The sequence below is a fragment of the Vipera berus genome (genome assembly GCF_964194415.1).
Source record: "Vipera berus genome assembly, chromosome: 2".
In the NCBI taxonomy this organism is placed as follows: domain Eukaryota; kingdom Metazoa; phylum Chordata; class Lepidosauria; order Squamata; family Viperidae; genus Vipera; species Vipera berus.
In genome coordinates this window covers 42,398,201-42,418,684 of record NC_138203.1, presented here as the reverse complement: position 1 = coordinate 42,418,684, position 20,484 = coordinate 42,398,201, and the positions used below count along the sequence as shown (strand labels likewise).

Sequence of the window (20,484 nt, the reverse complement as noted above, 5' to 3'; positions counted from 1 at the left end):
CTTCTTCTTCTTCTTCTTCTTCTTCTTCTTCTTCTTCTTCTTCTTCTTCTTCTTTGCAAAGCCGCATCCCACCTTTGAAAGTGGATCCGTTGACAAGTAAGGGTAATAAATGAGGGGCGCTTTCAGATAGATACCTCAGACGTGAAATTGCGCCCAGCTGGTTGTGTAAGCAAACAAATCGCCCCATGTCCGAGGCTCTCGACTTGTGGCGGTGATGAATGGACGCCAGAGGTAAATGGCTCTTTAACTCGTTTAGGAATAAACTCTTTTGGCTTCCCAAGTCAAAGCGCTCGGGAACGGCGTGGATCCGGCGTGAGTTTTTTTTTTTTACACAAAGAGTTTTATTAGCCTCTACTTGTGTTCCCCCCTTTCTTCTTTCTTCTGTCACCCCCCCCCCCCCGCCACCCCAGGTTGCTCTCGTCAAAACGCGGACTGGTGAGGAAGCCCCGGCAGGCCCGCGAAGCAGCCGCGCGCTCCCGGCAAGCAGGAAGACCCTTGGTTAAAACGTCGTTAGACTGACCGCTCGCCTTTTCCCTTGGAAACCCATTAGAAAAGATCAGCCTATTTCCTTTTTCTGGTTGGAGATATATTTTACTCCTCTCTTTGTGGAGAGTTAAGGCTACCTTAAGACGACCAAACACCCTATTCTGACCGGACGTAAAACAAACTGCAACCCAAATTCTGTTCCTGTAGGCAAGTGTGTGGAGTTCCCCCTCTCTGTCCAGGCTTGTGATGATGGGGCTACTCGGTATATGGGTCATTTCTTCCGGGGTTCTTAAAACAGTTAACCTAACTCCTCGGGTAGTACAACAAACACAAATGAAGGGGTGCTTTTAAACTCCTACTTTTAAAACTCCCAAAATAGTTTAACTCTTGAGTTATTCCAGTTAACTGCAGAGAAATGTAAAACTCTCATCCTTTGCAAACATTTTATCTGCAAAGAAAAATCATTTGATTTTAGGGTAACATATTATATGATACCTCCAATTCTACGTGGGGAAAAACCCGAATGACCAAAGATCTACATACATACATACATACATACATACATACACACACACACACACACACACACACATATATATAAAATATTCTGACTAGAGTTACTTCATGATAGTGTAACTTAAAAGGAAGCAGGCTAACTAAAGTTCTTTTAGCAGCCTGAAGAAAAGTCTTTAGCTTGAACTTCTTATAGATGTTTTCTTTGGTATGTTACTACCTTTTACATAGATGAGGCTGTCCAAAATACACTTGTTCTTTGCCCCTTTTATCGCACCTTAAGCATGAGCCAATAGTCCCTTTTCTCTCTTCCTTTTATTCTTCAGTCTCTCCGCCCCCTTCCGCAGCTTCTAGTATCTTACAAAAACAAATCTGCTTTCCATGGTTTATATATATATATAAGACCACAGATAATTCTCATATAGCAATTATGGGAGCCCAGGCATCTTGTCTCAATTTAAAAAAAACACAACTAAACTGGCTGTGGCTGAATTCCACCCATCATCCAAAGGCCTACAAACAAATTAAATCCAATTTATGATTGGAATACGACACATGTTCACCAATCTTGGAAGCATCCATTCCCCTAATTTTCTCCTAAAATCAGTTTACCACTTCCTGGTTTCTTCTTGTATCTTGGGTCGATATTCCCATTACCACAACTAACAAAGACCCCTGGTCCGGTTGACATGAGATGCTGGGATGTGTAGTCAATAGATCTGTAGGGGACCAGGTTGAAAGAAGGGTGTTTACTTTAAGCACTTCCAGTGTTCAGCTGCCAGCAAAATGCTGAGGTTTTTTTTTTCCCCTTAGGAAGATGTAACCCCTTTTCTCATGAAGGCATGAAGAGACCTCTAAACCTTGTTGTCCTTGAAGGAAACAACAAATGTACAAAAAAGAGCCTGTAGTGAGTGAATGAAAAAAAGTGCTACTTTAGAGACAGCTTTCAATTTCAGGGCCATATGCTTAAAGCCATAATTTCATTTTGCAAAGTCACACAGACATAGACACATAGAGCCCACCACCCCTTATCAAAGGTCAAGAAATTTCCATCACTCGTTTCCGAACACCCCAAAGTTCGGTTGTCTAGAAAGGGCTAGATTGAAACCGAAGCGCAGTTAGAGGCCAAGCCTTACGAAAACATTTGCCAAAATCAATTAAAATTGGCAGAGGGTCTGTAACTGCAGCAAAGATGAACCCAAGGCCATAGAACTCAAGCCTAAGTGGCATCCTGGCTTCGAGAGCAAATCAAGGTTTATTTGGCAACCATACCCACTTCCACAGCGGGCAGGATTTTGGGGATTTATTTATTTTGTTCAGTGTTACTGCTAGATTCCAACCCATATTTCCCACAGCATTTAGATAACCTTGGAAGATAGCTTTGATTTCTAAAACCATTCTTCCCCCGCACTTTTTTTTGGCATGGCCAAAGATATCATGCTGTATGACTAGAAGCAAAAGGTTTTTTTTCTAAGGCAGCTTTTTAGCTGAGATTCTGTGCACCTACTGGCCCAAAGTTTTCCAACAAGCATTGTTTGGTTTCTCCCTCCCTTATTAAAACAAACTGGGAAGGCCACATTCCAAGTATTTACACAAGAGATCTGGAAATAAAAAGAAACCCTGGTTGGGATAGCCTCATTCCTGTAAAATACCTTATCTAGACTTTTTGCTTCCTTCCAGTTTTAGAACATTTCTTCATATTATGGATCTTCACAATCAAAAGTGAGTTAGGGTGGGCAAAAAGAAAAAAAATGATCCGAGAAATTATAGCCTGGTTTTATGAATTGGAATCCATCTTGTAATTCTGAGAATGCTTTGGGATTTCTCAAGGACCTTAATGCTACCGAGGGCTAGATAGTGAAGGTCAATCAAAGACTAATACAGAATATATTAAAGTGTCTGATTCTAAAGGCAGGTTTCTCTGGTCCCACTCTGCAAAATTAGAGGGACACGACCAGTTCAGTTTTAGGCAGTATTGAAACAAAGGAAAGCCAAGGTACCCGAACATTTTCTTGACAAGGACTAGTCTTACAGACTAGGGGCTGACAGAGGTGATTTAGAAATTCGGACTCATTGGCTCAGTGTCCTAAGATCTCTTGCACTGGAATACTGAGGAAGGAAGGAAGGAAGGAAGGAAGGAAGGAAGGAAGGAAGGAAGGAAGGAAGGAAGGAAGTCAAGTGAGTTACACTGGAAAAGCTTGTTAATAAAGACAAAAAGGCGCAGGAATGCAGGCAGCAAATTAATAGGGGGAAAAACTCGCCATCAATTTCTCTAGCTGAAAATCCTGCCTTATCATGAATCCTTCCTAGTTTAGAGGACTAGGAAGAGAAGCTGAGAGAGAGGATGTGGGGGGGGGAGACTCACAGGAATGTTATTTTTAAAGATCTGGGCTTTATTAATAGGTTAAGAAAGAGCTCCCTTGGCAGTATAGGTTCTTACAGCTCCATCTCAGATCCTATAAAACATTAATGCCCTGAAAGCTGTTACCGGGATTGGCAGAGACCAGGTCCAAGGCCTGGGAAAGTTGTCCTCTTCAAAAGGGGTTCCGCACTGAGAACTGCTGATGCACTTGAAAGGGGGGGGGGAGGGAGTGGGAGAAAGAAGCTGGGCGGGAGATGGAGCTTTCCTTCCCCTGTGTTCAAATGAAGAAGCCTCAAGGAGACTCCTCAATGTCCTCCCCTCCCCCTCCCCGGAAGGGCACACAGGCCTGTCCTTGGCTCTGAACAGAGCACCAGACATTTGCATCTCCGTTTCTCTTATGCCACCCTCTGAAGACCAGATCACTGGGAAATCCTTCTCTAAAGAACCCAGAAACCCGAAGCCACATTAGCTGGTCTTGTGGTGTATATATTGTGGGGGGAGTTTAGGACCCATAAAAAAATTGTTTAACCTCTACAAAGATACTGGTGTCTTATACACTCCACAGGCAGTCTCCACCCTCACCCCCAGCCCGTCACATAGAGCATTCCATTGGTATTCCGGATTAAAGCTACCGTATTAAAGGGATTCTCCAACTCTTGTTTCGTCAGCTTTAGTCAGAAACCCTGCAACCTCAAACAAATTAGCTTGGGAATGCCTAGAGACAGAGGCGCCTTACCAGAAACCAGGTTCAACCTGTTACCTCCATTCCCGCCCCTTGAAACTCTGCTGGAAGCTGCAAACCAAGGGCTGCTGCGGGGAGGGAAAGGACGCCCCCAACTCCACAGACAACCCAAGTGGGGAGGGGAACTCCAAGGAGCACAGATGTTGGGAGGGCAATGGGACTTCCGGTCCTTCAGGGCGTTCTGGCCTTTTGTTCTTTTTTTTGCTAAATTCTTTTATTTTTGTTTAAATTCTCACTTCAATTTTTAATTCTTGAAGAACAGCTTCGACAACATATATCGCACTCATTATAAGAAGCAAAGGGTTATATCAAAAATTATTAGTATAGAATCACAGGAAGCCTGGTTTAGAACCAGAAAAAAATACAAAACAGATATAGATACATACACACAGAACAATTCCTTGCTTTTTTTTTTAATAATTATTTGGAAAACGTTATTTCCCCCTCCCTAATTTTTTGTTTCTTGTGTTGGTTTTTTTTCCTCCTTTATGCGCATAACGATGTTTTAAATTTTACAAAAAAAGTGAAAATAAAGACTAATATTTTACAAAATGAAGAACAATGTTCGTGGTCAGTGTTTACCTGTGGATCCCCCTCCCGTTCCCCCTCCCCCTCAGTCAGTTCGGCTTCAGTTTCGTTTCTTAAAACTGTGTTTGCTGTACAGTTGATCACCACTTCAGGTCCGTGATCAAGCCAGGAAAATCCATCTAAATCCTCTTCCTCCTTCTTTCCCGGAGGGGGTGGGGCGGGGCGGGCGGGCAGTATAATGAGACAATCCCTTGGGTCTTTGCTATTTTTGTTTATTCGTTTTAAAGTCTCCCACCTCGGGTGTCGGTGTCGTGTCTCCCTTGGTTCCAGACAGGCGAGCTGCCCCTTTTGGCCACCGCCACCGGGGGCCGGAGTTGCCAGCCTCCTCCGCCAGTCTTTCCTTCAAGACGAGGTTTCCAGGCGCCCGGCCTTGGGGAAGTGGGGCGTTTGTGGGTCCCTTTCTTTGCTCTCTCTCTCCTCGGGACCCCCCCTCTAGCCGCTCAGCCGCAAGGCCTGTGGCGGGTGCGCTAAGCGGGGGAGGCCAGGGGCTGCTTTAGGAACACTGGATGGACATGTAAGGCCAGTTGAAGCTGCTGCCGGAGAGCAGCATGTCTCGGATGAGCGTCTCGATGGGGGTTTTACCTACCAAGCGGACGAAGAAGAGCTGCTCGATGACCGACGAGGAGACGGTACGCAGGGAAGGCAGCCGGAGGAGCAGCTTGCCGAAGCGGCTGGGCTGGTTGGGGTACTGGCTGCGCACGTATTCCTCCAGGGCGCACTGCGACTTCTCCTGCAGGCTCTCGATGTGCGCCGCGTCCGACAGGCCACAGGCATCTGTCCGGCCAGCAGAGAAGCAGCGCGAGCGAGAGGGAGAGAGAGAGAGAGAGAGAGAGCAGGGCAAGAGGGTTAGCGAGGGGTGGGCCACCGCGGCCAGCCGGCAGGTCGCCCCCTCCCTCCCGACCGGAGACCCCAGGCAGCCCCTCCCCGCGGCCTTGCGCGGGCTTCCTTCTGCATCTGACTGGCATCTCTCTCAAAAAAAAAGGACCGTGGGCAGGGGGCACCGGAGCTACCCTTCTCGGCCCGGCAGCACCGCGGCTGCAGACGCCAGGAAGCGCCCAGGCCTCGCTTCCTTCCCTGAGTTGCATCCTATTGTTAGCCGGTGGACACGCGTGCTTGCCCTCCCCGCGGAGAGCGAGGGGGCGAGCGAGAGACGCCGCCAGAAGGATACTTCGTGGACAGTCTCCGAAGGACGCCTTCCCCCCCCCTCCTCCGGCGCCCCCTCCACTCTAGGGAAAAACTCCCAGGGGGGGGGGCTCGATGGGGCCAGGGCTGCGCGTGCAGGCGAGAGAGCCGAAGCAGGCTAAGATTGGAGCCGCTCGCACGAAAGGCCGCCGCCTCCATTTCCGGGAGGGGAAGGTGGTGGTGATGTGTGTGTGTGTGTGTGTGTGTGTGTGTGTAGTGGGGGGGGGGTTTGAAAGAGAAGGCGAGCTAGAGCAGCGCGCTCGCTTTGTCTCCGGATCTGGACGATCGGAGTAATTGAAATTTGGTGGCATCCTCTAGAAGCCGGATAATCATTGCCGGGAAAATGGCTCAGCTCCCCGCCTCTCTGCCCCCCCCCCAGCCGCCCGCCCGCCCGCGCTAAGAAGGCGTCTGCAGCTGCTCCCGCTCGCGCTCACAAAGCTGCGCCGCCTGCCTGGCCTGAGCTGGGAGGCTGCAGCTATACCCGAGGAAGAAGGCCTCCTCCAGAGAGTCGGGAAAGTGCCTAGCTCCAGTTCTCTTTCGGAAGGGGAGGACACGCATTTCCCGGAACCAGAAAATGGCATAAGAGACCCTCCCTTCCTATGTATACATTCCGCATCTGCCTGCTTCACTCCTTTCTCCTAGGGTTAAAAAAAAACCAGGGCCGGGGTATCAACCCATCCTTCCTAATAGCTTTCCGGCCGCCTCCATTATTATTATTATTATTATTATTATTATTATTATTATTATTATTATTATTATTATTATTATTATTATTATTATTATTAATTAAGCAGCTTTCGGGGAGGTGGTATGGGGAGAAGAAAAAAATAAAAGTCCAAGAAAAAGAAGCGGGGGTGGGGGGAAGCCACCTGCGCATAAGCGGCGGGTGCTTCGGGCGGGAAAGCGGGGAGCCGCTGTCGCCTGCCTTGTTCAGATTCGCAACTTGTTTTCTTCTATCAATAATAAATATTTCAAAACATCGTGATCACAAGGCAGCCGTCAACTAGCGCGGCGGTTTAGCGGAGATCAAAGCAGCTTTTGAGATGGATGTGCGTGCGTGTGTGTGTGTGTGTATGTGGGGGGGGGAATGGTGTGTGAGAGTGGGCGTATATGTACGTATGAATGTATTAATCTGGGGGAGGGTCGCCTACGCAGACCTTGAAAACGTAACACCTAGAAAAAGGCAATGAAAAAATTATTTGCACAATCCCTTTTGAGCTGTTGTTTTAGCTGGTATCAGCCTATTAGTTTTGTGACAAGGGATCTCCCGTTTTCCGGCCGGGGCTCTCAAAAGATTGCCAGGCACCTTCGTGCCCACGCTTCTGGCCTCAAGCGAAAATAGAAATAAACCAAGCTATAATTCAAACGCTTCTGAGGAACAGACCTTCATGACCCCAGCTACAGACTAAGGACCGCTTAGATGTACAATTACGCACGCCCGACTGTTGTGCTAATCCATGCTTTTGCCTTAAATGCAGTGATCATTTGCAACATCTAAAATCGGGGGGGGGGGAGGAGGCGCAGGGAGGGGAAAAAAGAGAGCGAGAATGTGTGTGTGTGAGAGTGTGTGTGTGTGTGTGTGAGAGAGAAAGAGAGAGAGAGAGAGAGAGAGGAGGGAGGGAGATTGCAATGCACAGACGTCATGCAACAGAGACCTGCCCTTATTTGTGGTCCATTATAGTGAAGAGTCACTATCTTCTTTAGCTGTGACGAAGAGATCTTTCTCCTCTACACCCTTTTGCTTCTACTCCCGCTCTCTCGCCCCCCCCCCCCCCGTTTGCCACGTTGCCCTTTTCCACCACGGTCTTTAGTTTCAGGCAAGTTCTAAATAAGGCAGGATGAAAGAGTCTGGTTGCCTCAGCATATCTCTTTGGAGGCTCCCTGCCCTATTCTCTGGATTGGTGAAATATTTATTTCTGCTTCTGCTTTCTCCAGCTTGAGGCCACCACTGGGATTGTGAGAAAAGAGCATCGGCAAAGCCTCCTCCCCCCCCCTTAATATATCCAACAGATGCTTAATAAAACATATCTTCTTCTGTTATTTTTTCTTCTTCAAGCTTTACTCCTACCTAGCGCAAGTGGGGTGGACTTTGAATTTACTTGGCACTCCTCGCGCTCAAGATAATTCTCTCCTCCCCAGCAAACATGTCTGGATCGAGGAGATGCTTTCCAACCAGACAATCTGAAAATTAATTAAACAATCTGTGCTATCTGATCGATTAGCTGATTGAGTTGAGATGAAATAGACCAAAGAAGGAAAGTGATGCATGTTCGTCTTTTTTAGCTTACTTCTTTTCAGAAAAGAAATGAGAAATGAGAGGAGAGGGACTATGAAGGCAGAAGGTGGTGGACATAAAAACTGTGTTTCTCTCACTTTTTGAAGAGGTTATAATTTTCCCTGCAGTCATTATTTGTTGGTATTTTCCTTTCCAATCAATGGCAGAGAAACTATATAAATAAATAAAAATTACTATACCTCTACTACACATGACTAGCACATGTCATTCAACTTTTGTTATTAGGTGGAGAATATTTTACCTAATGCACCTGGGAGTGAGTGTTAAGTGCTAAACAAAACAAAACAAAAATATATACTGTTTGCAAATGAGAGAATGAGAAATCAACATTGTTACTGTATGGGAGATAGATTTATACAACTGACCTGCTCTGATATTTCTGTGGGTAATATTACTCCTATGATTCTAAGTTGTAGAGAGGAATGTGCATTCCCATGTTAATTAAAAATTAGCATATTGGTGTGAAAAGTAAACATGTTGGGATTACTTTTAAGGTGCTGCTTAACATGAGGATAGTCTCCAAACTTCTTGTGGGTGAACAAAAATATTCTGAAGTCCAAATGATGCTGATCAAATAAATAAAAAAAATATAAGAAACACACTAATCTCCAAGCAGGCTTAAACACTGATCTCTCATCTAAAAACACCAATGATTTTGAAGCAAGACTTATTTTACATTTAGGATCAGATTGCTGAGTTAAGCCTCTGGGACCAGGTGGCTAAAAATGTTTTCTCCATCCATCAAAGTTTGCTTAAAAAGTTGGATGGCTTGATGAAAGATTTGCCATCAATTACCTTCTGGCCAGCAATCAAAACAAGATTAGCCCAAGTGGAAATGAGTGTATATGAAAACTGAAAAGGAGGAGGTAGTTGAAGTGGGGGAATGTGGGGGTGGGTGGGAAAGAACCATCAAAGGGGTTATGCTGGAAAATGCTATTCCAGTCTACCAATTGTTATTGAATGAATAATTATGAACAATTAACATTGCTGTGAACTCCCCCCAAATATAGCAATAATATCTGCTTTATTAAATCAGCCTGGTAAGGTTGGGCCTTGAGGATTTGAGAAAATGAAGAGGGGGGGTGTCAGGCCTTTTATTCTGTGGGGTCATTTCAGTGAAGTCCCTTTAAGCAACCACCTTTCTTTACATTCTGGCTGAAAAAGGTTCCGTTTTAAAACTCATCTGAATATTTCTGCCCTTTGTCCAGTTCCCCCAGTCTCCAAAGGAAGAAATGGCTAGGAAAAAGTATTTAAGGCTGCAGTTGAAATCCCCCTGAAAAATGCCAGCCGGGTCCCTTTTAGTCAGTTGTGAAAAACATGTTTCCGCCAGAAAAACAGGCCAAAGATAAATGCAGCTCTAAGGCTGCTTCGTAAATCTCCCCATTTGTTTTAAGATCTGCACTTGATCCTCTGCAAAGAAAGGAGTCCTCACTCCCAGCCCTGCATTTGCAGCCAGAGGAACAAGGGGGGGCAGTCACAGTCCACCTCTCTGAGCATTGCGCATACCAATGAGTCCCCATCTAAATAAATTATCCAGTGTTCAAATCGATATTAATACTATGTTTGCTACATTAAGGTTTTGCACAAATTTAAGAGTCGTTTGACTACAATGTAAATACTATTTCTCAGGCACGTGAGGCTAGAAATATTAATAGATTCTTTCTCTAAATCAGAAATTCAGCAAGCGGGGCCAATGAAATCTTTGTCTATTGCTTGACTTCAGGTTTAAGGGGAAATTTAATAGTACTCAAGCACACGAAAAAGATTTTTTTTTTAAACAGCACAACCATTTCCATAACCTTTCAATCCCAGACAGTCCTACTTGGGAGTAAATTCTGTTGCATTCAGTAGCATTTATTTTTGAGCAGATGTGCATGTGATTGTCCTGTGCAGAGTGCAAATTTAAGTCACAGACAGCCATACTTTTCCAGTAAGACTCAAAGGCCATCTTGTAGATTTATTCATAAATCTTTGATTTTGTTTATAGTGGTGGCTCAGCCAGGTTTTCCATAATAAAAAAGATGCCTGAATTTTTATAGACTTCGACCAGAGCACTTCAAAGGTGAGGTTAATATCCTCTTTTGCAAAGTTAATTTGAGCCATCTATCATAAACAAAATTATGGACCAGCACTTTATATCCATCCCTGTTTCTAATTTAATTGTGTGGGGGTGGGGGGTGTTGCAACCAATCTGTTAGTATTTGTATAGAGTTGCCTTATGTGTTTTAATGTATTTTTATCTCCAAACCAGAGCTTGGAGAAGAAAAACTACAGAACTACAGAAATGTTTGGAGATGGGAGAAAGAGAATAATAAATGGGGCTGGAACTTTGAGAAAAGGCCAAGAAAATATCTCTGAAAATCTTGGGGCAAACCTCTCTCTCTCTCTCTCTCTCTCTCTCTCTCTCTCTCTCTCTCTCTCTCTCTCTCTCTCTCTCTCTCTCTCTCTCTCTCTCTGTGTGTGTGTGTGTGTGTGTGTGTCTCCTTTTTAAGCAGGAAAGGAGTGGGGAGGTTCTTTTGGCCTTCAGGTCAATTTTTACCTGCTCCTCTGATCTCAGCAATTGGAATTATGAATACTTTCTAGTAAAGGGGGAGGGAGAATCACACAGCAATAAAGAAGGAATGTGGAGGATTTATTTGTATCTCTGCCTTCCTGTTCAACAAGCTCTGGTGAAAAACCTTAGCCAAGGTTTTAAACCTCTTCCTCCTCCTCCTCCTCCTCCTCCTCCTCCTCCTCCTCCTCCTCCTCCTCCTCCCTTCTTTCTCTTGCTCACTCTCTTGCTCGCACATTTTAATTTAACTTAATTTAACTTAATTTAACTCCCCCTGCTCGGAAGCCAAACTCCGGCCAAGGCAGCCAACAGCGCATCCCTTAAGCCTCCGCTTGGCCAATTTCACCGCAGGCCTACAAGTCGGAAGCTGTCCTGGCCCAGGTCCACCAACTCGCGAGGCCTGCAAGCCAGGCCCTGAGCGAGCTTTGCCTCTCCCGGGGCCCCGGGAGCTACCTCTTCCTTTGGCCCAAGTCTCCGGGGAAAGGGCCTGCGAGGCTGCTTCGCCTCCAGCTCCTCCTCCTCCTCCTCCAGCCTTCTAGCCCAGCCCGGCCCGGCCCACTGACCTGAGGTGAAGAGGACGATGGCTTTGAGGCAGCTGTATTCGGCGGAATCGACGTGCAGGGCCTTGAGCTTCTCCACCTGCTCCTGGAAGATGCGGATGTGGTCCATGAAGGCCACCACGCGGTCGGCAGACATGGGCGAGGCGTGGAGGCCGGCAGCGGCCAGGAGCGGGGCCACGTGCAGCGGCATGGAGCACTGGGCGGCGTTGAGCACGAAGAGCTCGCTCCAGGTGAGGCGCAGCAGGGCCACCTGGTCGGTGATCTGCAGGTCCGGGAAGAAAGGGATGTTGCGGGCCCACTCGACGGCGCTGAAGAGCAGCCGCGCCGCCAGCTCGCAGATGTTCTCGATGCCCATGATGTTGTTGGGCTGCATGCACTGGCTGCCGTAGCGCGACGTCGGGTAAGGCTCGGCTCGCAGCAGCAGCGAGATGTAGCCCGACAGGTAGCAGTGGCCGTTCAGCGGGTCGCCGTTGGTCAGCGCGTACTGGCCCGGGTTCGGCTGGCTCGGAGGCATCCTTCCTCGCTGAACCGCTGACGAAAAGAGGGAGAGAGAGAGAAAAGGAGAGGAAATGTGCATCCGGCAGCCTGGGCAAAAACCCCAGCCCTCCCCAGACAGCCGTCGCCCCGCGCCAGGAGAAGCAGCAGCAGCAGCCGCAGCAGCAGCAGCAGCCCAAGCAAAGCGCGCGCGCGCGCGCGCGCGCACACACACACACACACACACAAGCGCGCTCCCTCTAACACACGCAAACAAAAACACACACACACACACAGACAGACACAAATCCGAAGGTATGTGTATGGGTAATACGGCAGACACAGACACAATGTAAGCCTCCCTCCCCTCCTGCAACCTTGCATTGTTGTGCAAATGGGGACGCCCAGATGCTCCCTGCGAGGGAGGTTGCCTTTCTCCCTGCAAGAAGGTAGTGGTGGTGGTGATGGTGAGGATGAGGATGATAAGAAGAAGAAGAAGAAGAATGTGATACAGATAAAAGCACAAGCTTTTTAAAACTGCTTCTGCCAATGCTTAAAAAATAAATAAATCAGGTCCCACCTGCAAAATGTTCCCGCTTTGTCTTTCCAGAGAACCAGTGAGACATTCTGAGTCCTCTGGAGCCCAGTCAGTGCTCAAAGTTGTTGCAATTGCAAAATACTATCCAACCAAGCCTCCCCTTTATTTGCCAGTCTGGAATCGCACAATAAGGCTACCAAACTGGGAAGGGGGGGCAGTGTGGGGGTCAGGGAGAGCTCTCCTTAGCCTTGCAAGCTACTCTTGCCTAAACAATCAAGTCCCAGTCCAACTAAACACACACACACAGAGACAGACACACACAGACAGACACACACACAGACACACACACAGACACACAGGGCAAGCTCCTACCCAATTTAAATGGATCATTCTGTATTTAAAAGGATGGTGCGTGTGTGTGTGTGTGTGTGTGTGTGTGCTGTTATGGTAAAAGAGATGAATTAAAATAAAATGTGAACTTACAGAAGCCAAACATGAGCAGCAAGGAAAGAAGGATAGCACCAAGTCTTTAACTGTGTGGTTCCAGAAAGCACCAACTTGCTACTGCTTTGACCAGTGAAGACAAATATGCATGCACTATACATACATACATACGTACATACGTAGGTACACACACCACATGCCTGCACACACTACTCAAATGCCATGGATTCATTCACTATCCCAAATGTAAGCATGTTTGGATTTATTTAAAGCTGAACAAACTTTGTGTGTGTGTGTGTATGGGCGTAAGTGTGTGATTTACTCATCTGAGGCCAAAAAATTCTAACCTGAGGCTTATAAATAATGGTGACAAGGTGAAGGGAGGGCCTGTGGTGAACATTTTAACCTCTCCAAATAAATATTTTCTGTTTCATACCATTACATATTTTAATCATTTTCAATCAAGATATTTCTGTCTAGTGTCAGAACCTCACCTCGATTTACTATAGTTACTATAGTTTAGATTTCCAAAGCTGCAGCTGTGCATTTCAAACACAGTTCAAAGATAGTGAGGGATTTATCTCCTTCATATATTTCTGTATTGATTAATTTCTAGTTTTGTTTCTTCAAGATGTCTTTCCTGACAAAAGCTGGCTGAAGCTACAAATGAAGTCATCAGTAGACAGTTTTTTTTTTTTAAAAAAAAATCTTTTTCTCTATGGCACAACATTTAACATTTTTCAAATTTTCATTGCAGAAAATGAATTTTTTTTAATCTATTTGACACTTAGGACATTTTTAATCAGAGCATGGGAAAGAGCATATACTGCAGTCAATCTGGGTAAAGGACAAATAAAAAGTAAGATGGAAATATATTATAAATAAAGAGCTTCTGTCTTTGGGGTGGGAAAAGAATCTTGCTATTACAACATTGGAAGTATTTGTGTTTGTTTTCAAACATTGACCAGCACAATCCAGAAATAAGCTATGCCTTATGGTAACAACAACGACAATAACAACAGCAGCAGCAGCAACAGCAATCATTGACTTGGGGGGGGCGGTAAGTAGTACTGTATTTAAGAGACAATGAGATTTCATAGGGAAATGAAATGAAGAGCACACTGAGGAATGGGGGTGGGGAAATGGTAAAAGTAAAAAAAAAAGCAGAGCACATTCACAAACTTTCCTTCCAAAGCGTGAGAGGAAAAATGAATCTGGGCAAAGGCCAGATGTGGGAAAACGAGGAGTAGCTAGCAGGTGAGGAAGGCAGCAGAGAGAAGCAACACAAGCAGCACAATTCACACACAGAGACAGACGCACGCATAGCCAGCCTTGCCATACATTTCTTTGGGGAGGTGAGGAAGTTTTTGACTCATCTGAAGTTAGGATCCTCCCCCCACCACCACCCTTCCCATTTTAATAGGGGTTTAAAAAAGAGTGAAAAAAAGAGGCTGGGGAAGCAAGCCAGCATGGAAAGAAAGGGCTACTCATTTGTCCCTTTCCTCCTTCCTCAGTTCCAAATTACTTTAAAAAAAAAGGCAGGAGTGGGGAAGAGAGAGAGACGGAGAGCGATAGGACTCGTTGACTCAGTTGGCGGTTGTCTTGGCTGCTGACATTATTAATAATAATAATAACAACCGTAATAATAATCTGCGGGTGGAGTGGGGAAACTGCGATATGGGGGGGGGAGGGTGAAGAGGACGGGGGGGGGGCAGCACATCTCCCCCACCCTCTCCAGGACCCGCTGTCAACGCACACCCCATGGGGGAGTAGAATAGGGAGGAAATCATATTCACCTTCCCTCCTCATGCCCACTTTGAGGCACTTCTTCAGGCGGCAGTATTGGCACTGGTTGCGGTGGTGCTGGTCGATGGGACAGTTCCGGTTGGCCCGGCAAGTGTACGTTAAGTTCCTGCGGACGCTCCGCTTGAAGAAACTTTTGCAGCCCTCGCAGGTGAACTGCCCGTAGTGCTTCCCGCTGGATTTGTCGCCGCAGACCACGCACTCGATGTGCTGCTGCTGCTGCTGCTGACTCTGGCCGGAGCCTTGCTGCTGCTGGCCCTTGTCGCCCGGCGTGGACGGGGCGCCTGGCTGGCTCGGCGTTTGCGGCGTGTGGGGGGCCGCCGAGGCCCCTTGCTGCGGATCCCGGCCCGGCTGAGCTGCTCCGGTGGGGCCGCCCCCGGCCACGTCCTCTTGCGCATCTCGCCAGCTGCTAACTACCATTGCCATATCTCGGGCCCGCGGAGGAAAAAAAAAAGGGGGTGGGGGTGGGGGTCCGCCGGGGAAAAGGCCGGGAGAGGAGGGGGTCCGGGCTGGGGGGGAGGGATGGGGTGGGGGAGAAGGAGGCTTCCCGGGCTGGGGGGGGGAAAGCAGAAACGAGGGATCAGGACTCCTCCCGCTTGGCTGCTGCCACCGCCGCCGCCGCTCCTACGGCCGCCGCCGCCTCCTGCTCTCTCGGCTGGTTGCTTTCCGCTTCTCTCCCCTGCCCTGCCCCCCGCCTGCCCTCCTTCCTGCCTTCCTCCCCTCCGCCTCGCCTTCCCCGCTCCCGCGTTTTCCCTCTCCCCGCCTCGGATTCGGGGTGATTCCCCGGGAGAGGGCGATGGGATTCCGGCGAGCTTTCAAGCCTTTCTCGGCGGTCTCCGGCACGGCTCAGGAAGCGTTTCTGCGCCGCCCGGCCGGAGCCTTTGCCTCCTTCCCTCCCCCAAGCAAGGCGTCCTTTTTCAAGTTGCAAAACCAAGCGGGGTGAAGCGGGCTGTCGGGAAAGACATTCAGGAGGGTCACCCTGGAGAGGAGAGGGAGCGGGAGCGGGAGCGGGAGGAGGAGGAGGAGGAGGAGGGAAAGGAGGAAGAGGAGGTGATCGACTCGCTCGACCCAGTCCGGGCCGGCCAGCCCCGTAACGTCCGAGCTCGCACCGCGGGCGGAGAGGCAGGAAGCCGAGAGGAAGAAGACCGCCAGGAAGCTGCCTCTGCAGCCGCCGCCGCCGCCGCAGCCTCCTCCTCCTCCTCCGCCGCCGCCTCTGTCTCTGTCGCCGCCGCTGCTAGGAAGGCTGCCGGTGCTGCGGCCGCCTCCGCCGCCGCCACTGCCTCCTCCGCCACCGGGGCCCGACCGGGGGTGTCGCCGCTGGATCGCGCTCGTCCCCGCCGCCGAGTCTGGGAATGGAGGGAGGCCGGCGAGGAAGCGGCCGAGGCGCAGCTGCCGCTCAGGGCGCGCGGGTGTCCGGGGGCCAGGTCCAAGGCAGCGCCGCGGAGTCAGCCATTCAGGAGAGGCGGGTTGGGAAGCTCCGGGGACGCCGGCCAGAAGCGAGGCGCGGAGGCGAGCGCCGAGTTGAGGAGACACTTTGGGGCTCCGTCTCTCTCTCTCTCTCTCTTTCTCTTTCTCTCTCTCTCTCTCTCTCTCGCCGCCGCTCTTTCTTCGACCGGGTCTCTCCTTCTCTCTCTCTTCCCGGCTTTAATTTCGGAGAAAATCTACCAAGGCGAAGGCAGCAGCTTCGCTTTCTCCCGGCAGACGGAGGATCCCCAGCCAAGTGCCAACGCCAAAAGCGAACATGGAGAGAGAAGCGAATATTACACGCGCGCGGAGGGGAGGGAAAAAGCCAAAGGAGAGCGAGCGAGCGAGCGAGCAATCCAAAGTAGGTCGAATAAATAAAGCCTCTTCTCCTGGCGCTTTCCTCGCTCGCGCTTCTCGCCTTCTTTCTTCTGCCGTGGCTGGTGCAAAGAACCACTGGAGATCGCCGAAGGAAACCGCTCCTCTTTTCTCCCCTCTCTCTTTTCCTTCGTTCCTTTCCTCTATGCCTGCCTTCCTTCCTTCCTTCCTTCCTTCTTTCCTTCCTTCTCTTCTTTTCTTTTTCTTCGGGAAAATAATCGGAGGGGGGGAAAAAAGCACACAGGCACAAAAACCTTCAGCAGCCAAGACTAAAGCCCTCCCCCAAAGAGTAAAAAAAAAAAGTTTAAAACCGAACGATATGAAGATGTTAAAAGGCGTCCCCTTTGCTCTTTTCTTTTCTTTTCTTTGTAGTCTTGTCTTTCCTTTCTCTCTCTCTCTCTCTCTCTCTCCTTTCCTTTTAAGTTTCCTCTCTCTCTACTCTCGTGGAGAAGGAAGCCAAAAGCTCAAAGAAAAGAAGGGTGGAAAAAGAGAGAAGGAAGAAGCAGATAAGGGGGGGGAGAAACATCAACTAATAGAATATGCAAGAAACGAGAGAGAGAGAGAGAGAGAGAGAGAGAGAGAGAGAGGTGGAGAGAGAGAGAGAGAGAGAAGAGAGAGAGAGAGAGAACCAAAAAATGAATGCGTTTCAACGGGAAGACTAGCAGAGCAATGTTTCCGAAAGGGAGATCTGCGCGAATGTCTGTATATAGTGAACTTTGACACGACTATTGAAACTGACACGTTTCTATGGAGATCGCTGCCTTATATGGAGCTCATGTCAAGGAGCCAAGAGAGGGGCTGCTGGCAACTGATAATCAAAGGCGACTGACTGGTCAGAGCCCTGAATTGGGGGGGGGGAGAGAAAATGGGAGGCTAAGGTTAGCCAAGCCTCTTTCACTCCATTGGCTGCGTCTCCCCTCTCTCTTGTCTCTTTCCCTCTCGCTTTCTCGCTTCCCCCCCCCGCCTTTATTCTTTGCTACCTACTGCCTAAGATAGGGAGGGGCGAGGGGGAGGGAGGGAGGAAGAAGGAGGGGGATTCTTCTGACAAGCACAATTTACACTGAGATCGCCCTGCTCGGCTATTTACTTTGAGACCTGATTAGTATGGGTCGTCTATGGTCACACACAGACGCACACGCACGAGAAAAGAAAGGAAGAAGGGGGGAGGGAAAGAGATGCAGTGGGGTAGGCAGAAAAGAGGAATTAAAAGGAAATTATTTTGGTTCAATCTAAAAAGTTTTTTTTTAAATCAGTTTTCTCTGTGTCTCTTTGGTTTCCCTTCCTTTCCTCCCTAAACACTCTGTTTAGGAATTGCAGGGCTTGGATTGGATTCCATTGTTTAATGGCTGGAAGTAGATGGCTAAGGAGAATCCATAAGGGAAGTAAGTATTTAAAAATACATGTATGGTTCCATATGTTACTATCTGACACGTTTCTCCTCTTTTTCTCTTCCACCACTCTGCCTTCTTTGCCTCGTTTTAACTATTCCCCCCCCCTCCGTTTTGTTTTGTTCTGTTTCTTTGCTGTTGCTCATGCCAAGATGAATTTCCATGATCAGAAAGCAGCATCTCATTTCATTTGGAGATCTCATCTCTCCCGGTTTTTTTTTATTTTTTTTTTACTGCTTAATGTATATTAGGTTGGTATTTTAAGTTAAATTCTCCTTGCACCCATTTTTCCCCTCCATAAATATTTTTTTCTACCTGAGGACCAATGTTGCAAAGGAAAGTTCAAGTAAGAGAGAGAGGAAAAATGTTTTAGAGGAGTGCACTCTGGAAACAGTGCTCTCTCTCTCTCTCTCTCTCTCTCTCTCTCTCTCTCTCTCTGTGTGTGTGTGCGCGCGCATGAGCGCGGGCGCGTGTGTGTCGAGGCGGGTGGAGGACAGATTCTCCTTCCCCAGTGCTAATGGAATCGCTGAATCGTGCTGCCATCTAGCGGACAGGAAGAGAGAGAAATGTGGATCTGCAGTTTATATTGCCTCCCCCCCCCCTTGTGTTAGGAAAAAGCCCTAGCAGCTTATACAGGAGCGGGGTGGGGGGGTGGGGTTGTAAAGTACCTTATTTGTTCCCTTCAAATTCCACAGGGAAAGAAAGCGTGAGAGGGTAAATATTAGTTTCATATGGATAGTGAGGGGAAAAAATTATTTTTATTAACTTCCAAGACGTTACAATCTCGGTGCTCCGATCGACCCCTTTTCCATATTTCCCCCGTCTTCCCAACTTCTATGAAACTTCTAATGCCAGAAGGAAGCGATTCCTGAGATGTTCGTCTGTTTTTTTGCAGAGAAGCAAAAACGCTATGGCTGGGAGAACCGGTGTCCCTTTTCAAGTTTCCAAAGTTCAGAAGCTCAGCTGCTGAGGCGCTTTTCTGGAGCCGAACGGGCAGTTTTGCAATTTGACGGTGGAATAGCGAAGGGTGGCTTCACCCTCCCCACCCGCCTTCCTCTCCCTCCCCCGCTCTGCCATCAGTTTTCCCTGCCAAGCCGTCCTTATTGTAAGGGTGCATTGATTTAAAAAAAAAAGGGCGTTATTGAAAATGCAACTGTGGGCTTTTTCGCCTCTCTCCCTCTTTTCCGATAAACTCTCGGTCCCGCATTCTGGTGGTCACTGAAAAGGTGAAACGAATAAGATTAAATCTCTCACACGCATACACGCACACACTCCCACACTCGCCTCCCCCCCCCAAGCTCTGTATGTGTACCATCTAAGATTTTACTCCCCGGACTGCGGAGAGACGGAGGGGAAAAAAAAGAGGCAGAGCAAGAGAAAAGCGAAGAGGGAGGGAGAAGGGGCGAGAGCGGGGAGAAAGAAGCAGCAACGTAGGAAGCCTGCGAGAGGCACCAGCTCCTTGACAAGGTTTCTTCGGAGTCCGGATCCCCTCAGCTGGCAAGCAGCAGCCCTGGGCCGCCCAAGGCAAGTAGCTTTTTGCTTTCTGTCTTCTATATTTCTGACCAAGTTAGACCCTGAGAAGCAGCATCCAGAGCTGCTTTGAGCTGGGAAACTCTCCCGCTCTCTCCCCGCCCCGGCTTGCTCCTTTGGCAGAGTTCAACCGGAGCGGCAACTTGGACACGGGAACTTTTTTTTAAAAAAATCTTTCTCTCTCTCCCTCCCACACTTCTCCGCCCTCCATCACACAGTTTCCGTGCCCTGTTTTTCCCCCCATCACTTTTGCCGGACGCAGAACAGAAGCAGATCCGGCCTGGCTGGGATTTTCCAACCACAAACAGGTTGGAAGGAGTGTGTGTGTGTGTGTGTGTGTGTGTGTGAGAGAGAGAGAGAGAGAGAGAGAGAGAGAGAGAGAGAGAGAGTTAGAGTCTCTCTCTCTCTCTCTCTGTGTGTGTGTGTGTGTGTGTGTGTGTGAGAGAGAGAGAGAGAGAGTGTTAGAGTGTCTCTCTCTCTCTCTGTGTGTGTGTGTGTGTGTAGGTGGGGGAGCATAGGACGGGGGCAGCTGTTTATAGCCTTGAGATAGGAAAATGGGAAAACTTAGGGGATAGAAGCTGCGTGTAATCAATAACCTTCCTTGTTATCCCAATCTTAAAAAGAAAAGGCCAAAAGTACTGATAGGGTTCCACGAAATTAACTGAACTTCCTCCAGAATCCACCGAGCCTCTCCAAGTAGGAGCTATCCGTGTTGGTTTCGGCAGACATATGCGCGGGTTTCGTAAGAGACAGTCTCGGTTAGGAGCAGGCGCTCGCTCACCTTCCGAGGGAACCTCTTGGGCCCTTTTAACGGAGGCGAAGGTCTCCTTAGTGGGGGGGGGGAGGCTGTGTCAAGCCGCCCGTCTTCTCGCCGGAGTTTTGCATCTGCCCGAGAGAGAGAAAGAGAGAGAGAGAGAGAGAGAGAGGGAGAGAAAGAGAGAATGCCACGGGGCCCTGCGGTGTCTGAGCTGAGCTTGCTTGCGCTCTGATCTTTACCTGCTTCGCTTGTTACTTGATCACCTAATGAAAAGATCGATTGCAAATTGTTTATCCGAGGGGGAGAGACTGTCAACAGCTTAGAGGGACAACAGGGAGAGCCACAGAATGAAAAAAAGAGAGGCAGGGCAGCGAGGAAGGCCTTCTTTCCTCCCCCCCCCCCGCCCCCAGCATACAGCCTTTATTACCAGG

General features: G+C 48.5%; 1 protein-coding gene across 1 annotated transcript; it reads right to left on the bottom strand.

The window, feature by feature from the left end:
- Nucleotides 1–4,186: 4,186 nt before the first annotated feature.
- Nucleotides 4,187–14,965, bottom strand: NR2F1 (nuclear receptor subfamily 2 group F member 1; the record flags this gene model as incomplete). The annotated part of the gene is made up of 3 exons (XM_081321675.1): nt 4,187–5,465; nt 11,284–11,811; nt 14,533–14,965. 3 exons carry the CDS (start codon nt 14,963–14,965, stop codon nt 5,185–5,187), a joined length of 1,242 nt encoding a protein of 413 aa, XP_081177801.1. The 3' UTR covers nt 4,187–5,184.
- Between the last annotated feature and the right edge of the window lie 5,519 nt (nt 14,966–20,484).